Source organism: Lucilia cuprina, chromosome 2, assembly GCF_022045245.1.
Source record: "Lucilia cuprina isolate Lc7/37 chromosome 2, ASM2204524v1, whole genome shotgun sequence".
Classification (NCBI taxonomy): domain Eukaryota; kingdom Metazoa; phylum Arthropoda; class Insecta; order Diptera; family Calliphoridae; genus Lucilia; species Lucilia cuprina.
This window is the reverse complement of record NC_060950.1, coordinates 44522424-44542421: the sequence shown is the minus strand read 5'-3', so window position 1 is coordinate 44542421 and position 19998 is coordinate 44522424. Positions and strand designations below refer to the sequence as shown.

Here is a 19998-nt window from a genome sequence, read left to right as displayed (position 1 = left end):
GGAAGTTGCGAAAAAATGCGAAAAATCTGCCAGAACATACGTTTCGTCATTTATTATGCAGCAAGAATATTTTTTTATAAAACTTGACTTCAATTTCCGTGCTCTGTTTTTGCCTCTAAATTTTTAGCAGCGTTCCTGTCAGGAACTTTTTGAGCCTTGTATGTTTTTAAACCTGCATTAGCTTTAACTTTTCGTACCAAATAGTCCGAGCACTGAGCTAACCGAGCTGCTTTCCTACCGGATATGTTGGGAGCTCTTTTGAAAATGCGTTCTACTTTTTTAGCTTTAGAAACATCATGTGGACCATTCCTTCTACCTGAACCAGGTTTTCTATCAACTGACAAGTTCTCCCGGTACTGTTTAATAACATTGGAAACAGTTTGACGGCAGACCTTTGTATTCTTGGCCAACTTTTTGTAAGACCAAGTTGGGTTTAGTTGAAAATATTTAATAATTTCAGTACGCACTTTTTTCTGGTCACTCATTTTAATCAGATTAACAAAAAATTAATATAATTGACATTACACATAATAACTGACATGTTTTTCAAAGGTAACTTGATCAAAAAAAATCAAATAATACTTTGGTTGAAAAATGTAATGAAAAACGTGTGTTAAGAATTTTTCGATCTCACTCCTTAATAAATCATAATTAAAAATCATAATGGATCACAAAGATAAAAGTCTCCATATAAAGAATGGACGATGCGAATTATGGCCCCAGGTAAAATGGTCCCAAAACATAAAACGAAATATGGCCCCAACAAAAATACAGGAAACAAAAACACGAAATTTTTGTTTTTTTATGTATATTTTTTGGGTATTTCAACATTTTTACATTCGGTGTAATACTGCATTTTGCAAAAAAAAAAATTAACCCAATGTTGTGAAATGAAGAAATACCCCAACAAAACTTTTTCTTCTTTGGGGCTAATTTTCATTCTTAAATTTTGTAAAATAAGTGAATATTAAAAAGGAACCAAAAAAAAACTTTAATAATTAGGGTTGATCTTTCATTATTACTATTTTTTAATATTTTATAAAAAATCAGAACATTATCGCGTGATATTTTAAACATAAAATACAACAAATATTATTATATAAAATATTTTTTATTAAATCGCGCGATTTTATAAAAAAAATATTTTATGTAATAATATTTGTTGTATTTTCATAAAATGTTAAAAATTACCAAACATTTAATGAAAATACAACAAAAATTACCTGCTTCGCTAAATTAAGCCTTTTTTGATAAATGGACTCTTTGAAATCCATGGACTTTATGTCACATTGCACATATGCATTGTTACACTTTTGAAATTGTTATAACATCCATGGACACTAGACTCAATTTAGTGAGTCATAACGCCCATTATCATTATCTGAAGGGGAGTTTGTATGTGGGCTAAGGGCAATTTATAGCTCTACTAGTTAAACTAATGCATTTATCGATATCTTAAGTGATTAAGGATTTAGCAAAAGCACCTATGTGATTTCCATATATTCAATGCTTCGACAAAAAGTGTTTCAAATTATATTAATTAAAATCATAAATCCGAAAAATAATATTTAATTTAAACTAGTTAATACAATACCGTAATTATGGGATCATCACCTGCCTTTTAGTACACACATCAACTTAAAATCACGGGTCGATTCAATCTCGTCCGTCCTTCCGTTAATATTTTTACTTTTCATTTAAAGTACTTGCGGTACTTCTATAAAAACAAGTTAGAGTGCTAACTTGTTACTTTTATATTAATACCTTTCTAATTTATCAAGTATTTAGAAATGAGTTTTCTCATGTCTTAAATAGAAAAATCCCAAGATTTAAATCTATTACAATTCCAAGATTTATTGAACATTACGTTTTTATAGCGCTTAGCGATATTAAGTAATTTGCATTTATGCATGTGTTTGAAAGATTTGAGTATTTTCAAAATCTACACAAATTGAAAATGAAATTACACTGAAAAATCACGAATACCATGAATTTTGACATTAATCTAATGAAAAATTACATTATTTTTCAACCAATGACACATTTCTTTATTTTAGTGAAAGTTGTTTCATAAAAACTATATTAATGGAAACTTTCAAGGAATAGATGAATGTCTTGCATCGGTTTAATAATAATAGTAATAATAATAATAATAATAATAACATTAAAATAACATTAACATAACATTAAACTATAAATATTTTTCTTAAATGAAATGAACTTTTTCATTGGGTTAATGGTGACAATATAAAATTCTTATGAAAATGATTAATTACTTTAACGAAAAATTTCTTTAATTTAGTGAATACATTTCAATGTAAGTATGATATATTCCTATGATTTTATGAATTATTATAATGAAAGCAATGTCTAAATACGGTGAAATAATTTCATTAGTACAGTGATTACATTTCATACATGTTATGAAATGTTATCATTATTTTAATGTTTGTTTTTCTATATAATGAAATAAAAGTAATCATTAGTTTTTCATTTTTTACAATATACAAATTTTTATTTGTTATAAAAAATTTAATGCATACAATAGAAATTGATTTAAAATTAAATAAATTTGAATTGAATTTTAAAAATAATTTTATAAAATGTAGTTTTCATATAATTTTTTTACATTTCTAATTAAATGCATAAGGCTTTATTCAAAAAAAAATATTTTATAAAAGGTTTATAAAATAAAATTTATATGAAAATTTTGTTTTATAAACCTTTTTTTAAAATAGACATTTTTTAGTAAGGGGGATTAAAAAAATTAACAAAAATTTTAAAAATAACTTCTTTATGTAGTTTTCATATGAATAATTATGAATTATATTTTAAGTACAATAATTAGTTTTATAAAGTAAATAAAATTACTGCCCAGGAAAAAATTTAGATCTTGTTCTAAAAACAACTAGTTCTAGAACAAATGCAGATAGAACCAATTCAGATTCTTAAATAACAACCTTGGAACTAATAATGTCGCAACTACTACTGGAACCCGTTCCTCGGAACATTATTACGGTTCTAAAATACTTCTAAAGAGTTTTCAAGGAACTAATTCTTTGACATTAGTTATACATTAATACTACACTAGTTCCATGGAACACATACTAGTTCCGAAACAACTTCTTAGAATCAGTTGAAAAAAATGCCAAAAAATTAAAAATTCATAAACATATTTTTATTGAAATCTAAAACGCATTCATGTCTTTATTTCTGCATAAAATTTAACTATAAGGAATTAAAGATACCCAAATTGAATTCTACCGGGAGAAGTTAGCTGCTGGATTCTTATATTCTGTGCAAGAAATAGTTTAACAGATGAATTTTATGTAAGATAATTGTAAGTAAGTTTTCTAAAAAAATTTTGTTCAATAATAATTCCTCAACAGTTTCTCAAAATTAGACTTAATTTTAATAATTTCGAACAAAAAACGCTGAAAAAATTAACTATTTTTAAGTAAAAAGTATACGTTCTGTAAACCTTCCGTAGAACTAGTTCGAGGTTGACAAATTCGAACAAAAATCATTGATTAAACAACTAGTTCTGGAACCTTTTCAAAGAACAAGTGTTAACTCCATAAAGCTTCCTCAGAACCAGTTCCGAAGGTGACAATTTCGAACAAAAATCATTGGTCTCAAAAGTAGAACGAGTTCGGGCTATAATCATGCGTTCTAGAACTAGTTGTGGAACTAATACAATTTTTGCTGGGTAAATATGATTATACCATTAATTTTCAAACTTTTTTAAATCTTCTACAAGTATTATTACTTTAGAATTTTTTTATTTGATTTTGTATTTAAAGTATAAAAATAATTTTCAATAAATGACCAAATTGACTCACTAGCTTTAGGATACTGTAAATTAAATTAATGAAACATTTCGAAGCAAAGTTCTAATGAAATATTTCCCATAAAAAGAAATGATTCCTGTGAGTCTTTGCTGGAAAAACGAACCATTTCTTTTTTGACGAATACATATTTTTGCTCGTATCTGCCAGTTGGGAGTACTCACAATACATTAAGGGCAAACATCTCAGGATCTGTAAAGAAATGATTAATTGTACGAACATATATGTAGAACATATTTTTTATAACTTACCCCTTTTAGTATCATCAATGCTAATGTTGTCCAAAAGCTTTTTTTGAGGCCATTAAACAGCTTAATAATTTTTTCATCTCCCAAATTTAGAATCGAGTCATATGATCCATAAAGAAAAGCAAAATCTTTATCAATCTAGAAAGGGAATATAATGTTAAGAATATACATGTCTGTAAATGCTAATCGAATGTATAACTTACCAATGAAGTTTTCATAAATTTTGTCTTAATTATCATTTTTTTTTGAGATTTATAAAACTTACAAATTTATTTATCAATTAAATATTTAAAGCTCTTTACGTAGTACTAACTGCTCCAGTTCCACCACTGTTGGATAAATTATGTTTTTTAACATTTCATTGAAATGTTAAAGAATCATTATATGAGTGTTCACAACAAAATTTTTAAAAAAGTCACAAAAAATCTTTTTACACATAAAAATTAGTCTAAAAACACATTATTATTATTATTATTATTATTATTATTATTATTATTATTATTCACATCATTATTTATACCTTAAATACACTTTTAAAACTTTTTTTGACCACTTTATTGGGTTTTCTTCTTTTAAGTACAATTAAGTTTGTTTATTTATCAATTATTTATTTATTTATTTATTTAATTATTTATTTTAAAAAGAACCTTCTTTATTGAAATCACATTTAAAAATGCAGCAGAATAGTTTTTTTTTCTTTATTAAATCTGTTTGTTCTACACGTTCCTTAAAAAAGAGCTTAAAAACAGTCAAAATATTTGCAAAAATAAATGCGTTGTTTTTTTTACACGTATTATTCTTAATAGGAGCATAAATAGTGAGAGTAACTAATTTACAACAACAATAGCGAGATCTCTACTTTTTTTCTGCATATAGTATTTTCTGTATTAGCAAAAACACAAAAAAAGTTCACAAGGCAACAACGAATAAACAAGAATATACTTGCTTCTTATATTTTCTTAATCGCTAAAATAGGGGTGGGTTGAATTCCTTTGTTTAACGAAAGTATACATTTGTGTTATGCCAGATAGTTTCATTTGGACTATGAAATAATTCATTTGAAATATGAAACTTTTTATTTATTTTTACTACCCAACAAAATTTTCTCTCTTCTTTTATATAATGCACCTTTTCATTAATATTTTGAAAGAAGTAAATTTTTTAGATTTTTAAATCCTATTTTGTGAATTTAAATTAAAACAAGTATGAATGTATAGTCGGGCGTAGCCGACCATATGATACCCTACACCAGTCAGTATGCATGTTAAAAATGGGGATTATTTAAAAAAATAAAGCATTTGGTTTGTTTTTTTAACTTTATTTCGGAATATTTTTACTCTTTTTTGGCAAAAAAGAGATTTTTTTAAGAGGGCTCAAAGGAGAGTAGGGCAAAATATGGCCCTATCCTTAAAAATGTTGGTAGGGGGAGTTATGTCTTCTTCAATATTATTTATGTAGAATTTAAAAGTGTTATTAGTGTTTGTAAGTGAATTTTGACCTTTAAGTCATTTTCTGAAGGGGAGTTTGTATGGGGGATAGGGTCAAATGAAGCCTGATCATTACAAAAATCGGTAATGTCATTTAAAGTTCTATAAAACTAAGTTTTGTCGACTTTTGTTAACATAATTGATGATTTAAATTAATTATAAGCCAAAAGGCCATATTTGGGGGTACGGTTGTATGGGGGCTAGTCGAAATAATGGACCGATTTTAACCATTTTCGTCCTTGGGTCAAAAGAAGCGTGTGTGCCAAATTTCATCCAATTATCTTGAAAATTGTGACCTGTACCTTGCGCACAAGGTTTACATGGACAGCCAGCCAGACGGACGGACGGACATAGCTTAATCGACTCAGAAAATGATTCTAAGCCGATTGGTATATCTTAAGGTGGGTATAGGACAAATATGTTTGTATGTTACAAACATCAGCACAAACCCAATATACCCTCCCCACTAAAGTGGTATAGGGTATAAATAGTATAACATAGCAATACATGGACCAAATTTTATAGGGATATCTTAATTTAGTAATGAAATATGCGCGTTTAAGTGATTTTCAGGAGGGAACCTTGTATGGGAGGTATGACCAATTATTTTATTCATGGTAATATTTCTGTATATAAGAGAAATATTTGTACTAAATTGTATATGGATATCTTACTTTATAATGAGTTATACGCGTTTAAGTGATTGTCGGGAAGGGACCTTGTATGAGAGTTATGACCAATTATGGGCCGATCGTATATGAGTAATACTTATACCAAATTTTATATGGATATCTTAATTTAGTTTGTGGGGATATCGACATTGCGACGGAAGTTATTAACAAAAAACCGATTTTCCGGGAAAATGTACTTTTGTATGGGGGATATATGAAATTTTGGACCGACTCTGGCGATTTTCCGCAGAGATTAAGAATTAAAAGAACGTAATTTTAAAACAATAAAAAAACACGGCTTGGTGAGGTATAATTATCAAATGCGCTTTATTAATTAAAAATTGTTTCTTATATACTAATTTACATATTGATATATGTTTGTTAACTAAAGTCTAAAAATTTTGCCTACTAAGCATACGTGTGTTTTGTTTCCGTTCTTAAATTGTGTATAAAACAAACTTTATGGATTTTTGCAATTTATTTCACAATTTTAATAATTGCTGAAAAGCAATAAAATAATTATATAAAAATAAAATGTAATGCAAAAAAAATAAAAAGTTGCAATGTAAGTTGTTATTTATATTATGTTGGCTCGTGTTAGGAAAATAATGGGAACACGCCCACCGTTAGCTTGAGGCTCCGACGAAACATTAAATATTTGTTTTGGTCTTAACATATACATATATAATTATTTAGATAATAATGTATAAAATAATTATTATATCAATATTATGCAATGTAAGTAGTTATTTATATTATGTTGGCTCGTGTTAGGAAAATAATGGGAACACGCCCACCGTTAGCTTGAGGCTCCGACGAAACATTAAATATTTGTTTTGGTCTTAACATATACATATATAATTATTTAGATAATAATGTATAAAATAATTATTATATCAATACTAAAACTTATAGTTTTTGTTTTCTTATCATGATACAGTATATTGTTTAGGTTTTCTTCGTACTTTATTTGTATAAGATATATTGTTTCTAGTTTTAAATCATTAATAGTTACATTTTCATTACTTCTAATTTTTGTTATAATGTTTGGAAGGATTATATTATAACATTTTATCAAAAAGGTTCCATTTATGTATAGTTTATTGTTGTTATTACAGTTGTGGTTAATATTTTGTTTATAATTTTAAAATATTAATAACCCGGAAAGTATTTCTGTTAAATCTTCGGTTTCAAAATTTTTCATTGAACAATTCGTTTCTTTAAATTCTAAAATATTCTATTATCTTTAAAAATTGATTGATAAATATTCTTGTTATGATCAATAAGTACTGTATATGTTTCTAAAGCTAGTGTTTTATTTTTAGGATCTGGAATCGGTTCGAAAGTTATTTTACTAAGTGTATTCTGTGAACATAATGGTATCTCAAAAATTAATAATATATTTCCATCATGTAATGCAACCGAAGTTTTTATATTTACGTAACTGTCAATGTCTGTTATAAGGTCCATTTCTTTTGGGTGTCAAAATGTCTGTCGGAATAATTTCTAATTTACTTGAAAATACTACTTGTCCTATGTCGATTACGTAAAATTGCTATATCATTATTAATTTGGTAATGTTTCTATTTTATTTTGAAAAATGATCTTAAATTGGTTTAAGTATTTTCCCACGTGAATTTGTTGTATGTTGATATGGTCTGTTATATTTTTGATCTGATCCGAAAAGAAGTTTTTTATTTGAGTCAAGTTATGTATAGTCTTGGATAAGGGCCCATTATTTTCATAAAGTTATTTTAATAAATAATGTATATGTTCTTTGTCTTCGTTATCCATTGTTCCTGCAATTTTGGCTTTAAGTCGTCATTATCTATCTTATTTGCATTACCCTGCAGGAAATGGAACTAGTGCCAAACTAGTATTTAACTAGTACCAAAATCACCAGTACTAGTTCCCAACTGTAAACTTTCCATTACCATCATAATGCTTAAATTAACATTAAGTGTGTTTGAAAAATTACATTAGTTCTAGACTGATACTAGTACACTTTGGAACCAATTTGGTACTAGTGATATATACAAAAAATTCCCATAAGGAGTGAGATCGAAAAATTCTTAACATACATATATGTTTATAAAAAAGAAACCACTAAACTTACAGCTTTATTTTTTTTATTTGATTCAAATTATTATTACAATTTACAAAAAAAATATTTTTATAGTTTTAATCACTAGTGATGAAATTTTGAACCCTTTTCGGAAACCCTTCCATTAACGTTTTTATAGTGCTTTCTGTCACTTTGCTCGAACATGTAGTCCATCTCCGTTTAAAATCTACCACACTTTTGGACACCTTTTTTGTACTCTTCAATTCTCTTTTAACAAGAGCCCAATATCTCTCCACTGGCCTTAGCTCCGGGCAGTTTGGAGGATTTGCCTCTCTTGGTACAAATACCACATTATTGTTCTTGTAAGTCAGGCCAAAAATAAGTGGACACATTATGAAGTCTTATGAATGGAAGCAGCCTTTTTTGTAAACATCCCTGATGTAAATTTCGGTATTTATAGAGCCCGTTGTAACAAATGATTGGCTTCTTTTGCCGCAACTGCATATTGCTTGCCATACCAAGAACTTTCTGGGAAATTTTGTCTGCTTTTGGGTCCTAAACTTTTCTTCAACATTCCCTCGAGCATCAGCAACATAAAACTTTTGACCTGGAAGTTGCAAAAAATCCTCCAGAACATACGTTTCGTCATCCATTATGCAGCAAGAATATTTTTTTATAAAACTTGACTTCAATTTCCGTGCTCTGTTTTTGGCCTCTAAATTTTTAGCAGCGTTCCTGTCAGGAACTTTTTGAGCCTTGTATGTTTTTAAACCTGCATTAGCTTTAACTTTTCGTACCAAATAGTCCGAGCACTGAGCTAACCGAGCTGCTTTCCTACCGGATGTGTTGGGAGCTCTTTTGAAAATGCGTTCTATTTTTTGGGTTTTAGGAACATCATGTGGACCATTCCTTCTACCTGAACCAGGTTTTCTATCAACTGACAAGTTCTGCCGGTACTGTTTAATAACATTGGAAACAGTTTGACGGCAGACCTTTGTATGCTTGGCCAACTTTTTGTAAGACCATGTTGGGTTTAGTTGAAAATATTTTATAATTTCAGTACGCACTTTTTTCTGGTCACTCATTTTAATCAGATTAACAAAAAAAATTAATATAATTTTTTAAACAAAATATTTGAAGAAAATCATATCAAACAATGACAACAATTTAAAGAAATTTATTTTCTATTAAGTTTTATCGAACTTTACCATAGCGTAGAGTAATAAAAATAGATAGATATGTATGAGATTTATATTCATATTACTTCATATTGCTCCACCGGTGTTAATCCCCTTTTCGCCAGTCCAGTTATTTAGCAATATAATTCTTGAATTCTTTTATCAAAATAGGCTTGACTGACAAGCACTAATGCCAAAAATGGCTTTTGTGATTTGAAATGCAAATTAAAGGAGTTTTGTTTTAATACCATCTAAAAGCAATCTAGTCAGTCCATTCATTAACAAACTAAAAACTTCCAAGGATTCTATTATGATTTATAGAACGTTATAGACTGCTACATGGAGTGTCCCATAAACAAGTTTTTTCAAGTTTTACCTCACTAGCAACATGTAGTACGAGAAAATTAAAAAACATTACACATAATAACTGACATGTTTTTCAAAGGTAACTTGATCCAAAAAAAATCAAATAATACTTTGGTTGAAAAATGTAATGAAAAACGTGTGTTAAGAATTTTTCGATCTCACTCCTTATTTGGTAGTTTTGTTCCTTTGTAATCCTCCTATGTGGTTTCTGTTAGAAAATCTACGCAACCAGTTTTTATAAGGTTTAATTTACAAAAATGTTATAGATAAATTCATCTCCTTACAATTCCAAATTAAAGCTCGAAAAAAATTCCGGTTCTATCTATATTACATTTTGATATCGCCATTTCGTTTGAAAAATATTTGTACTACGATAAAATAAATATTAAACTTATTTACATAGGGTGCTGCACGTAACTGGACCTAAACAGCCATTCACTATTTATCCTCTGATTTGAAAGAAAATTTTTAAAAATATTGTTTATTTTCATACAAAACGTTTGAGTATTACATTTCAATAATTTAAAAAATTTATTTTTTCCAACTCATGTCAAATAAAAATCAGTCTGCAAGTGGGGACCTTCAATTACTTCTAGTACTGGTATTTTTATACCCTTCACGTTCGTGAGAAGGGTATATATAAGTTTGTCATTCCGTTTGTAATTTCTATAATATAATTTTCCGACCCTATAAAGTATATATATTCTGGATCCTTATAGATAGCGGAGTCGATTAAGCCATGACCGTCTGTCTGTTGAAATCAGTTTTTAGAGGACCCCAGATATCGGCGAGATCAGAATCTTCAATTATTCACCGCTATTGATGCTTCTGTTAGCCAGATATGGGCGATAAAAACATTTTCTGAAGGGGGCCTTATATGGGGGCTAGTCGAAATCGTGGACCGATAATGCCCATTTTCAATACCAAACAAACTGCATCAATTATAAGTATTTATGCAAAATCTATCGTGTTTTCAACAGACAGACAGACAGACGGACAGACGAACGGACATGGCTAGATCGTCTTAGAATCTAATAAGGACCCAGAATATATATACTTTTATGGGTCTTAGACGAATATTTCAATGTGTTACAAACGGAATGACAAAAACAATATACCCCCCATCTTTTTTGATGGTGGGTATAAAAAACATTAATTTTAGGTAATTTACCTTATTCCAACTACTATATCGTCTATATTGATTAAGATATTGGTATATATCCATTTCAAATGAAAGCTTGAAATCTCTTCCGCAATTTTTCCAATATATATCGGTAACGTTATATCGATGGATTTACGAAATAACGGCATTTTTGTCAAAAAAAAGGATCATATTATATATCGTTGAAAACAAATCTCAAAGTTCTTTCTAAATAGAGAAGATATTGATAATATATATATTTAACTTCGAAAGGCTATAACTCTATAACTATACATTTGTTGACCAAAAGACATATACCACAAATCATGGAATTAAAAGGCCTATAAGTGGTAAAATTTTTGTCAAAGTTATACCCAATGTATATTAGTTCTTAATTTTTAATACAAATTTTGAATTGTATGTACTTTAAATTTGAAATAGTGCACACAGGGCCAGAGAAATTGATTTTTGGCCATAATTAGAGCATGGATCTGATTAAGATTTTGTAAGAAAAAAAAAACTTAAAATGGCAGATTCAAAATGGTGTCAAAATTTTAAAAATATTCCGAATAGAATTTTTAATGAACACATTTTATAGTTCTTTCTTTACTGATTACGAATACGAATTGAAATTTTCAAAATTTAACAAATTGAATCCAAAATGGCGGATCAAACATAAACAAAAATTATACTTTTGGAAATTAGTAGTAGTGGTTCTACGTAATAAATAATATTACAAAATGACGGTCAACATTGAATATATTTTACAAATCTATCACCACGGATTACAAATGCGAATACAGATAATTTATAGCATTTTTGGGCAATTTTTTTAAAGGCAGCTTCCAAATTTATAAAAAAAAACATCCACAAAATATGTTCCATCGAACTGAGGATAAAAATATACAAAAATCTAAAAAATTTTTATAACTATCATAAAAACAAATTCCAGTATATTTTTAAATATTTGTTTTTTTAACTTTAAAGAGCTACCTATGAAAATTGAGCGAATAAATTTAAATAAAATTTTCAAGAAATCCGCTTCAAAGTGTATTCGAAATATTGGTGTGAATGGTTTATGCGAATTTTCACAAACGACTTTTGGCCAAAAATAAATTTCTGTGGACCTGTGTGCAGTGGCATAAGGGCTAATTATTAAAAACTTATTTATTAAGGTCATCAGTTTTTGAACGTTTTGTATAAAGAAAAAAACAATAAAGTCGTCAATTGCTATTGAATTTTTAAAAACTAAAACGGTGCAAAACTAATATTGAAAATATGTTTGTCGATGAAATGCCCAAATATTTCACCAGGCAACATTATATATATATATATATATATTATATATATATATATATATATAATATATATATATAATATATATATATATAATAATATATATATATATATATATATATATATATATATATAATATATATATATATATATATATATAATATATAATATATATATATATATATATATATATATATATATATATATATATATATATATATATATATATATATATATATATAATAATAATAATATTTAGCTACTGCTTTCTAAATCAGTTGCGAAACTTAAAATCGGTTGAAATTAAACTATGTTACTGACTTATAATTGCTTAAAAGAAACGAAAAATTTTACTCTATCTCAAGATATTGAGAGGTGTTTGTCAAATTTGAAAAATTTATTCTTGTTCTACTCGGAAATTAGTAGCACAATTGAATGTTCGTTTAATTTGTCTCACTGTGTTATTTAAATTTCTAAGGTATAAAATTTATTTATTTCTTATAAATTCCCGAACATTAAACATTTAACTTAATCAAAATAAAGACGTACACGGTGATTATTGTAAAAATGTAAACTGTTTATAGTTCTTCATACTAAATATCTTTCTAATTCGTTAAACTATACAATCTGCCCGCCTTATTCATGGAATTTATATGTTTCTTTTTCCAGATTACATTTCACTTATCGAGCCAATTCCTATGGGAGCAAATGTGGAAATGATTTATCCAAGGATGCTATAGTTAATCGAGTTAGAGCATTTTCAGTAGGATCCAAAATTAAAAGTAATCGCATATGTTCAAAAACAAGTCCTAAGTTGTTTAATAGTGATAATATTAAACACGATTTTGGAGAAAGTTCAACGAGAAAGTCGATCAGTGTTCCTGTTCTTATTAATAGAAATTCACAAGCAGTTGATCAAATGGGCGATTTGATGGAAATAGACTTTTCAAAATCAACTGATAAAACTGTTAAACGAAATATCCAACAAAACAAAATTGAGTGCCAAAACGCCTCAAATATGTTACCACGTAATTTAAATATTTCAAACTCAACAGAATCTATTTATAGAACTATAAAATGTGTTGATAATGGATACTTAGAAATGAAGCCTATTACATTAACTTCGAATAATAATGTGTTAAATAGTGCAGGTATATATTCGCTCAATCAAGATGACATTAAACAAAAAGATTCAACTGAAACAATTACTGAAATTATGGATGCTTCAACTAATTATCATAACCAAATTGATAAAAGTTTCAACCCTACTGACAATGATAGAAAATCATCAATCTTGATCAATGATTCATCACTTTCTTTAATGTGCAGTAAAGTTTGTGCTGACAAAAATACCGAAGACATCCAATTAAGTCATGTAGATGCAGCTTTTACGAAGCAAGATCTATATTACGCAAGTTTAGATCTACCAAAATGTGGGAATGAAGTTAATACTCGATATGGATTCAAGGAAGGCTTAAGCGACACACACATTGGAGAGATTAAAAATGAATATGCTAAGATAAATTTTGATAAACCCGAAACAGAAAAAAAATAAGTTTCCAATAAAAATATATCTTCAAAGATACTAATTATATTTATTTACATACAGATTTTTGTGTGTGAGAGAAAGAGAAACAAATTTCAACCATCTCTTTCTCTCACATACAAAATCAAAGATTCCCAAAAAATGCACAGTGTCATAATGTCTATAGACCTTATGACACACTTAATTGAGTCATAATGTTCATGGACATAATGACAATTTCCAAAGTGTCACAGTATCCAAGAGCAATGCGACAGAAAGACCATGGATTTTAAATGAGTCCATTTATAAAAAAAGGCTCATTTAAAAAATTATCCATGGACATTATGTCGCTTTAAGATGTAACACTCCACCAATAAAAGCAATAATCGTCAGTACAAAAGAAAAGGAGTAAAATTCCGGACTTTTTTTGAATTAGTTTTCATAAAAACTAGATGAAAGCATGTTTAATTTAATTTTCCAATTACTTTATTAACTTTTTAACCACCATTATCACAATGTCTGTTTTTTTATACCCTCCACCACCATCAGTGGTGAAAGAGGGTATATATCAGTTTGTCATTTCGTTTGTAACACTAAGAAATATTCATCTAAGACGCAACAAAGTATATATATTCTTGGTCCTTATGAAATTCTGTGTCGATCTAGATATGTATGTCTGTATAAAACACGCTCACGTTAAAACGATGCAACGAAACTCCACAAAATTAACTCAACATATTCATTGTTATCCTAAGCAGTTTGGTATTGAAAATCAGCAAGATAGGTGAAATAGTTACAGAGTTATGAGTAAAAATTTAAGACAACCTCGAAAAAATTGCAATTTTTCACATATTTATATTTTCAGAGATACATCTATTGATGCCAGAATTAACACTGTTAAAAATCGGAAAATCGGTTCATAATTTCATATACCTCCCATACAAATGTACATATTTCCGGAAAATGTGTTTATTGTTAATAACTTCCGTTACAATATCGATATCTTCACAAAATTTTACAAATTAAAGTTTTATGTCAATACAATTCATATAAAGGAAAATATTTTTCTAATTAAATTATTATTACAAAATTTGGCACAAATATAATTTTTATATACATAATTTTTTTTTCGATCGGTCTACAATTGGTCATAGCTGCCACACAAGGTTCTCTCCCAAATATTGCTTCAACGACCATAACTCATTATATAATTAAGATATTTATACAAAATTTGGCAAAAATATCACATTTATAGATGCAAATGTACGTAAACACTTTTTTCTATTAAAAAACATAAGAAAACTTATTTTCACAAATTTTTCACCAAATAAAAAATTATTAATATAAAAGCAGCTGGTGGGGGGTATTTAAGAGTTGGCACAGGCGAATATAGCACTCTAACTTGTTTTTGTCTTAAGGTTAAATTTTAATACAAACAAGTTAGAGTGCTATATTCGGCTGTGCCGAATCTTAAATACCCTCCACCAGAAAGCTTCTTCTTATTAAAATCCATTTAACTATCAAATGTTTAGATAACTCGACAAAAGTTTTGTTTCCGTACTAATTTTGATTAGGCCCAGAAAAATTTATATTGAGTTTCGGTTGTAGACCTCAAACGGATACGGATGCCATGACTTGTTATGAAAAGATCATGCAGATGCCAAAAATTAGGAGAACGATTTGTGTATTTTTCCGACATCAGTATTTATAGTGAAGTAAATATGTTTGAGTGATTTTTGAAACGATTTAAATGACTGTAAATCAGAAGTATGATCAATATTAGGCCAGTTTGAAAACATTTTATCAGAATGATCTATCTATACACAGAACATATTCATTTCGAATTTTATCGAAATATCATTTAACAGTGAATTATGTAGTAATCAGCAATTTTCAGAAATACGCATTTATGTAACTTTGATTGTCAATTTACGTTTAAATATTTTTCAGAAATGGACTCTGTTTATAATGTATACGTATATATGTATTATGTATATAAAGACAAAATTCAAAATTCAGTATCTATATCATTATTTGGTAATTAATATTGTAAATCTAAGTGATTTTCTGGACCTAGTATGAGAGCTATGACCAAATATGGACCGATCGTAAAACAATTTAATAGTGAATTTATGTATATAAGAGCAATATTTTTGCTAAATGTATGGATATCAATATTTGGTTATGAGTTATATTTTTTATGATTTTCGGGAGGGAACCTTATGGGAGCTATGACCAAGGATGGACCGATCGAGAAAAAATTTTAAAATAACATTCATCCGTATAAAAATAGTATTTATGCCAAATATTTTATGGGTATCACTATTTGGTAGTGAGTTATGTGCTTTAAAGTGTTTTTCTAAAAGGGTTCTTGTATGGGTCACTGTATGAACCGATCGGATAAAATTTCACATTAATATTTCTTTATGTGAGGGCAATACCTGTACTAAATTTTATATCGATATCCTAATTTAGTTATGAATTAGGTGCGTTTAATTGATTCCCGGGAGGGGACCTTGTATGGGAGCTATGATCAATCATGGACCGATCGGAAAAAACTTTCACAGTAATATTTCTTTATGTGAGAGCATTACCTGTACCAAATTTTATATCGTTATATTAATTTAGTAATGAATTATGGGCGTTTAAGTGATTTCCGGAGGGCGACCTTGTATGGGAGATATGACCAATTATGGACCGATCGGAAAAAAATTTCACAGTAATATTTCATTATGTGAGAGCAATACCTGTACCAAAAAAGAAAGTATAAAATGTGTTGATAATGGATACTTAGAAATGAAGCCTATTACATTAACTTCGAATAATAATCTGTTAAATAGTGCTGGTATATATTCGCTCAATCAAGATGACATTAAACAAAAAGATTCAACTGAAACAATTACTGAAATTATGGATGCTTCAACTAATTATCGTAATCAAATTGATAAAAGTTTCAACCCTACTGACAATGATAGAAAATCATCAATCTTGATCAATGATTCATCACTTTCTTTAATGTGCAGTAAAGTTTGTGCTGAAAAAAATACCGAAGACATCCAATTAAGCCATGTAGATGCAGCTTTTACGAAGCAAGATCTATATTACGCAAGTTTAGATCTACCAAAATGTGGGAATGAAGTTAATACTCTATATGGATTCAAGGAAGGCTTAAGCGACACACACATTGGAGAGATTAAAAATGAATATGCTAAGATAAATTTTGATAAACCCGAAACAGAAAAAAATAAGTTTCCAATAAAAAGATATCTTCAAAGATACTAATTATATTTATTTAAACGATTTTATTATGTGCAGCAGGGTTAGAAAAATTGGTAAAACTGTTTCATGCAACGGTGGTACACCATTTATCAATTTATAAAATTTGTAAGTTATTATAAAAATAATAATCTACAGCCCATGTGATGACAATCGAACGATTATCAAATCGCATACTATATAAAAATCGCCAAAATTATTTAACGCTCATGTGATGACAATCTTACGATTATCAAATCGCATACAGATTTTTGTGTGTGAGAGAAAGAGAAACAAATTTCAACCATCTCTTTCTCTCACATACAAAATCACAGATTCCCAAAAAATGCACAGTGTCATAATGTCTATAGACCTTATGACACACTTAATTGAGTCATAATGACAATTTCCAAAGTGTCACAGTATCCAAGAGCAATGCGACAGAAAGACCATGGATTTTAAATGAGTCCATTTATAAAAAAGGCTCATTTAAAAAATTATCCATGGACATTATTATTAGTTTTCATAAAAACTGGATGAAAGCATGTTTAATTTAATTTTCCAATTACTTTATTAACTTTTTAACCACCATTATCGCAATGTCTGTTTTTTATACCCTTCACCACCATCAGTGGTGATAGAGGGTATATATCAGTTTGTCATTCCGTTTGTAACACTAAGAAATATTCATCTAAGACGCAACAAAGTATATATATTCTTGATCCTTATGAAATTCTGTGTCGATCTAGATATGTATGTCTGTATAAAACACGCTCACGTTAAAACGAAGCAACGAAACTCCACAAAATTAACTCAACATATTCATTGTTATCCTAAGCAGTTTGATATTGAAAATCAACAAGATAGGTGAAATAGTTACAGAGTTATGAGTAAAAATTTAAGACAACCTCGAAAAAATGGCAATTTTTCACATATTTATGGATATGGACATATTATGGATTTTTCAGAGATACATCTATTGATGCCAGAATTAACACTGTGAAAAATCGGAAAAATCGGTTTATAATTTCATATACCTCCCATACAAATGTACATATTCCCGAAAAATGTGTTTATTGTTAATAACTTCCGTTACAATATCGATATCTTCACAAAATTTTACAAATTAAAGTTTTATGTCAATACAATTCATATAAAGGAAAATATTTTTCCATCGGTCCATAATTGGTCATAGCACCCATACAAGGTCCCCTCCCCAAAATCACTTAAACGCTCATAACTCGCTACCTAATTAAGATATTTATACAAAATGTTGCACAAATATAATTTTTATCTACATAAATGTTACCGTAAAATTTTCTTCCGATCGGTCCACAATTGGTCATAGGTCCCATACAAGGTTTCCTCCCGAAAATCACTTAAGCGCACATATGTAATTCATTATCTAATTAAGATATTTATACAAAATTTGGCACAAATATAATTTTTATCTACATAAATGTTACCGTAATATTTTCTTCCGATCGGTCCACAATTGGTCATAGCTCCCATACAAGGTCCCTTCTCGAAAATCACTTAAACGCTCATAACTCGCTACCTAATTAAATTATTATTACAAAATTTGGCACAAATATAATTTTTATATACATAATTTTTTTTCGATCGGTCTACAATTGGTCATAGCTGTCAATACTCTTTATAACTCATTATATAATTAAGATATTTATACAAAATTTGGCAAAAATATCACATTTATAGACGCAAATGTAACCGTAAGTTTTTTCCGTTTAGTCCACAATTTGTCATATACATAACTCATTATCTGGATATAATTGTTACTTTTATGCATAGAAAAATCATTGTAAAATTTTGATCTATCCACAATTGGTCATAGCTCCCGAACAAGGTTCTCTTTAGAAAAACACTTACATGCATAAACTTATTGCCAAACAATAATATCCATGCAAAATTTGGCACAAATATTACCTTTATATACAGAAAATAATTTGTTTAACGATCATCCATAATTGTTCGTTCATTTTCGAAAATTACGTAAACACTTTTTTCTATTAAAAAACATAAGAAAACTTATTTTCACAAATTTTTCACCAAATAAAAAATTATTAATATAAAAGCAGCTGGTGGAGGGTATTTAAGAGTTGGCACAGGCGAATATAGCACTCTAACTTGTTTTTGTCTTAAGGTTAAATTTTAATACAAACAAGTTAGAGTGCTATATTCGGCTGTGCCGAATCTTAAATACCCTCCACCAGAAAGCTTCTTCTTATTAAAATCCATTTAACTATCAAATGTTTAGATAACTCGACAAAAGTTTTGTTTCTGACTAATTTTGATTAGGCCCAGACTTATTATGAAAAGATCATGCAGATGCCAAAAATTAGGAGAACGATTTGTGTATTTTTCCGACATCAGTATTTATAGTGAAGTAAATATGTTTGAGTGATTTTTGAAACGATTTAAATGACTGTAAATCAGAAGTATGATCAATATTAGGCCAGTTTGAAAACATTTTATCAGAATGATCTATCTATATACAGAACATATTCATTTCGAATTTTATCGAAATATCATTTAATAGTGAATTATGTAGTAATCCGCAATTTTCAGAAATACGCATTTATGTAACTTTGATTGTCAATTTACGTTTAAATATTTTTCAGAAATGGACTCTGTTTATAATGTATACGTATATATGTATTATGTATATAAAGACAAAATTCAAAATTCAGTATCTATATCATTATTTGGTAATTAATATTGTGAATCTAAGTGATTTTCTGGACCTAGTATGAGAGCTATGACCAAATATGGACCGATCGTAAAACAATTTAATAGTGAATTTATGTATTTGGTAGTGTGTTATGTGCTTTAAAGTGTTTTTCTAAAAGGGATCTTGTATGGGTCCCTGTATGAACCGATCGGATAAAATTTCACAT

The 19998-nt window shown here is 28.3% G+C and overlaps 1 protein-coding gene across 2 annotated transcripts in view; it reads left to right on the top strand.

Annotated features, from left to right (window-relative positions):
• LOC111677301 (insulin receptor substrate 1) overlaps nt 1-13889 on the top strand; it is a 348759-nt gene extending 334870 nt beyond the window's left edge. For both annotated transcript variants that reach the window (XM_046945311.1, XM_046945309.1), the window contains exon 9: nt 12970-13889. In XM_046945311.1, coding sequence (XP_046801267.1) covers nt 12970-13855 — 886 coding nt within the window. In that variant the 3' untranslated portion in view covers nt 13856-13889. The remainder of the gene's footprint in view (nt 1-12969) is intronic.
• The last annotated feature ends 6109 nt before the right edge of the window (nt 13890-19998 follow it).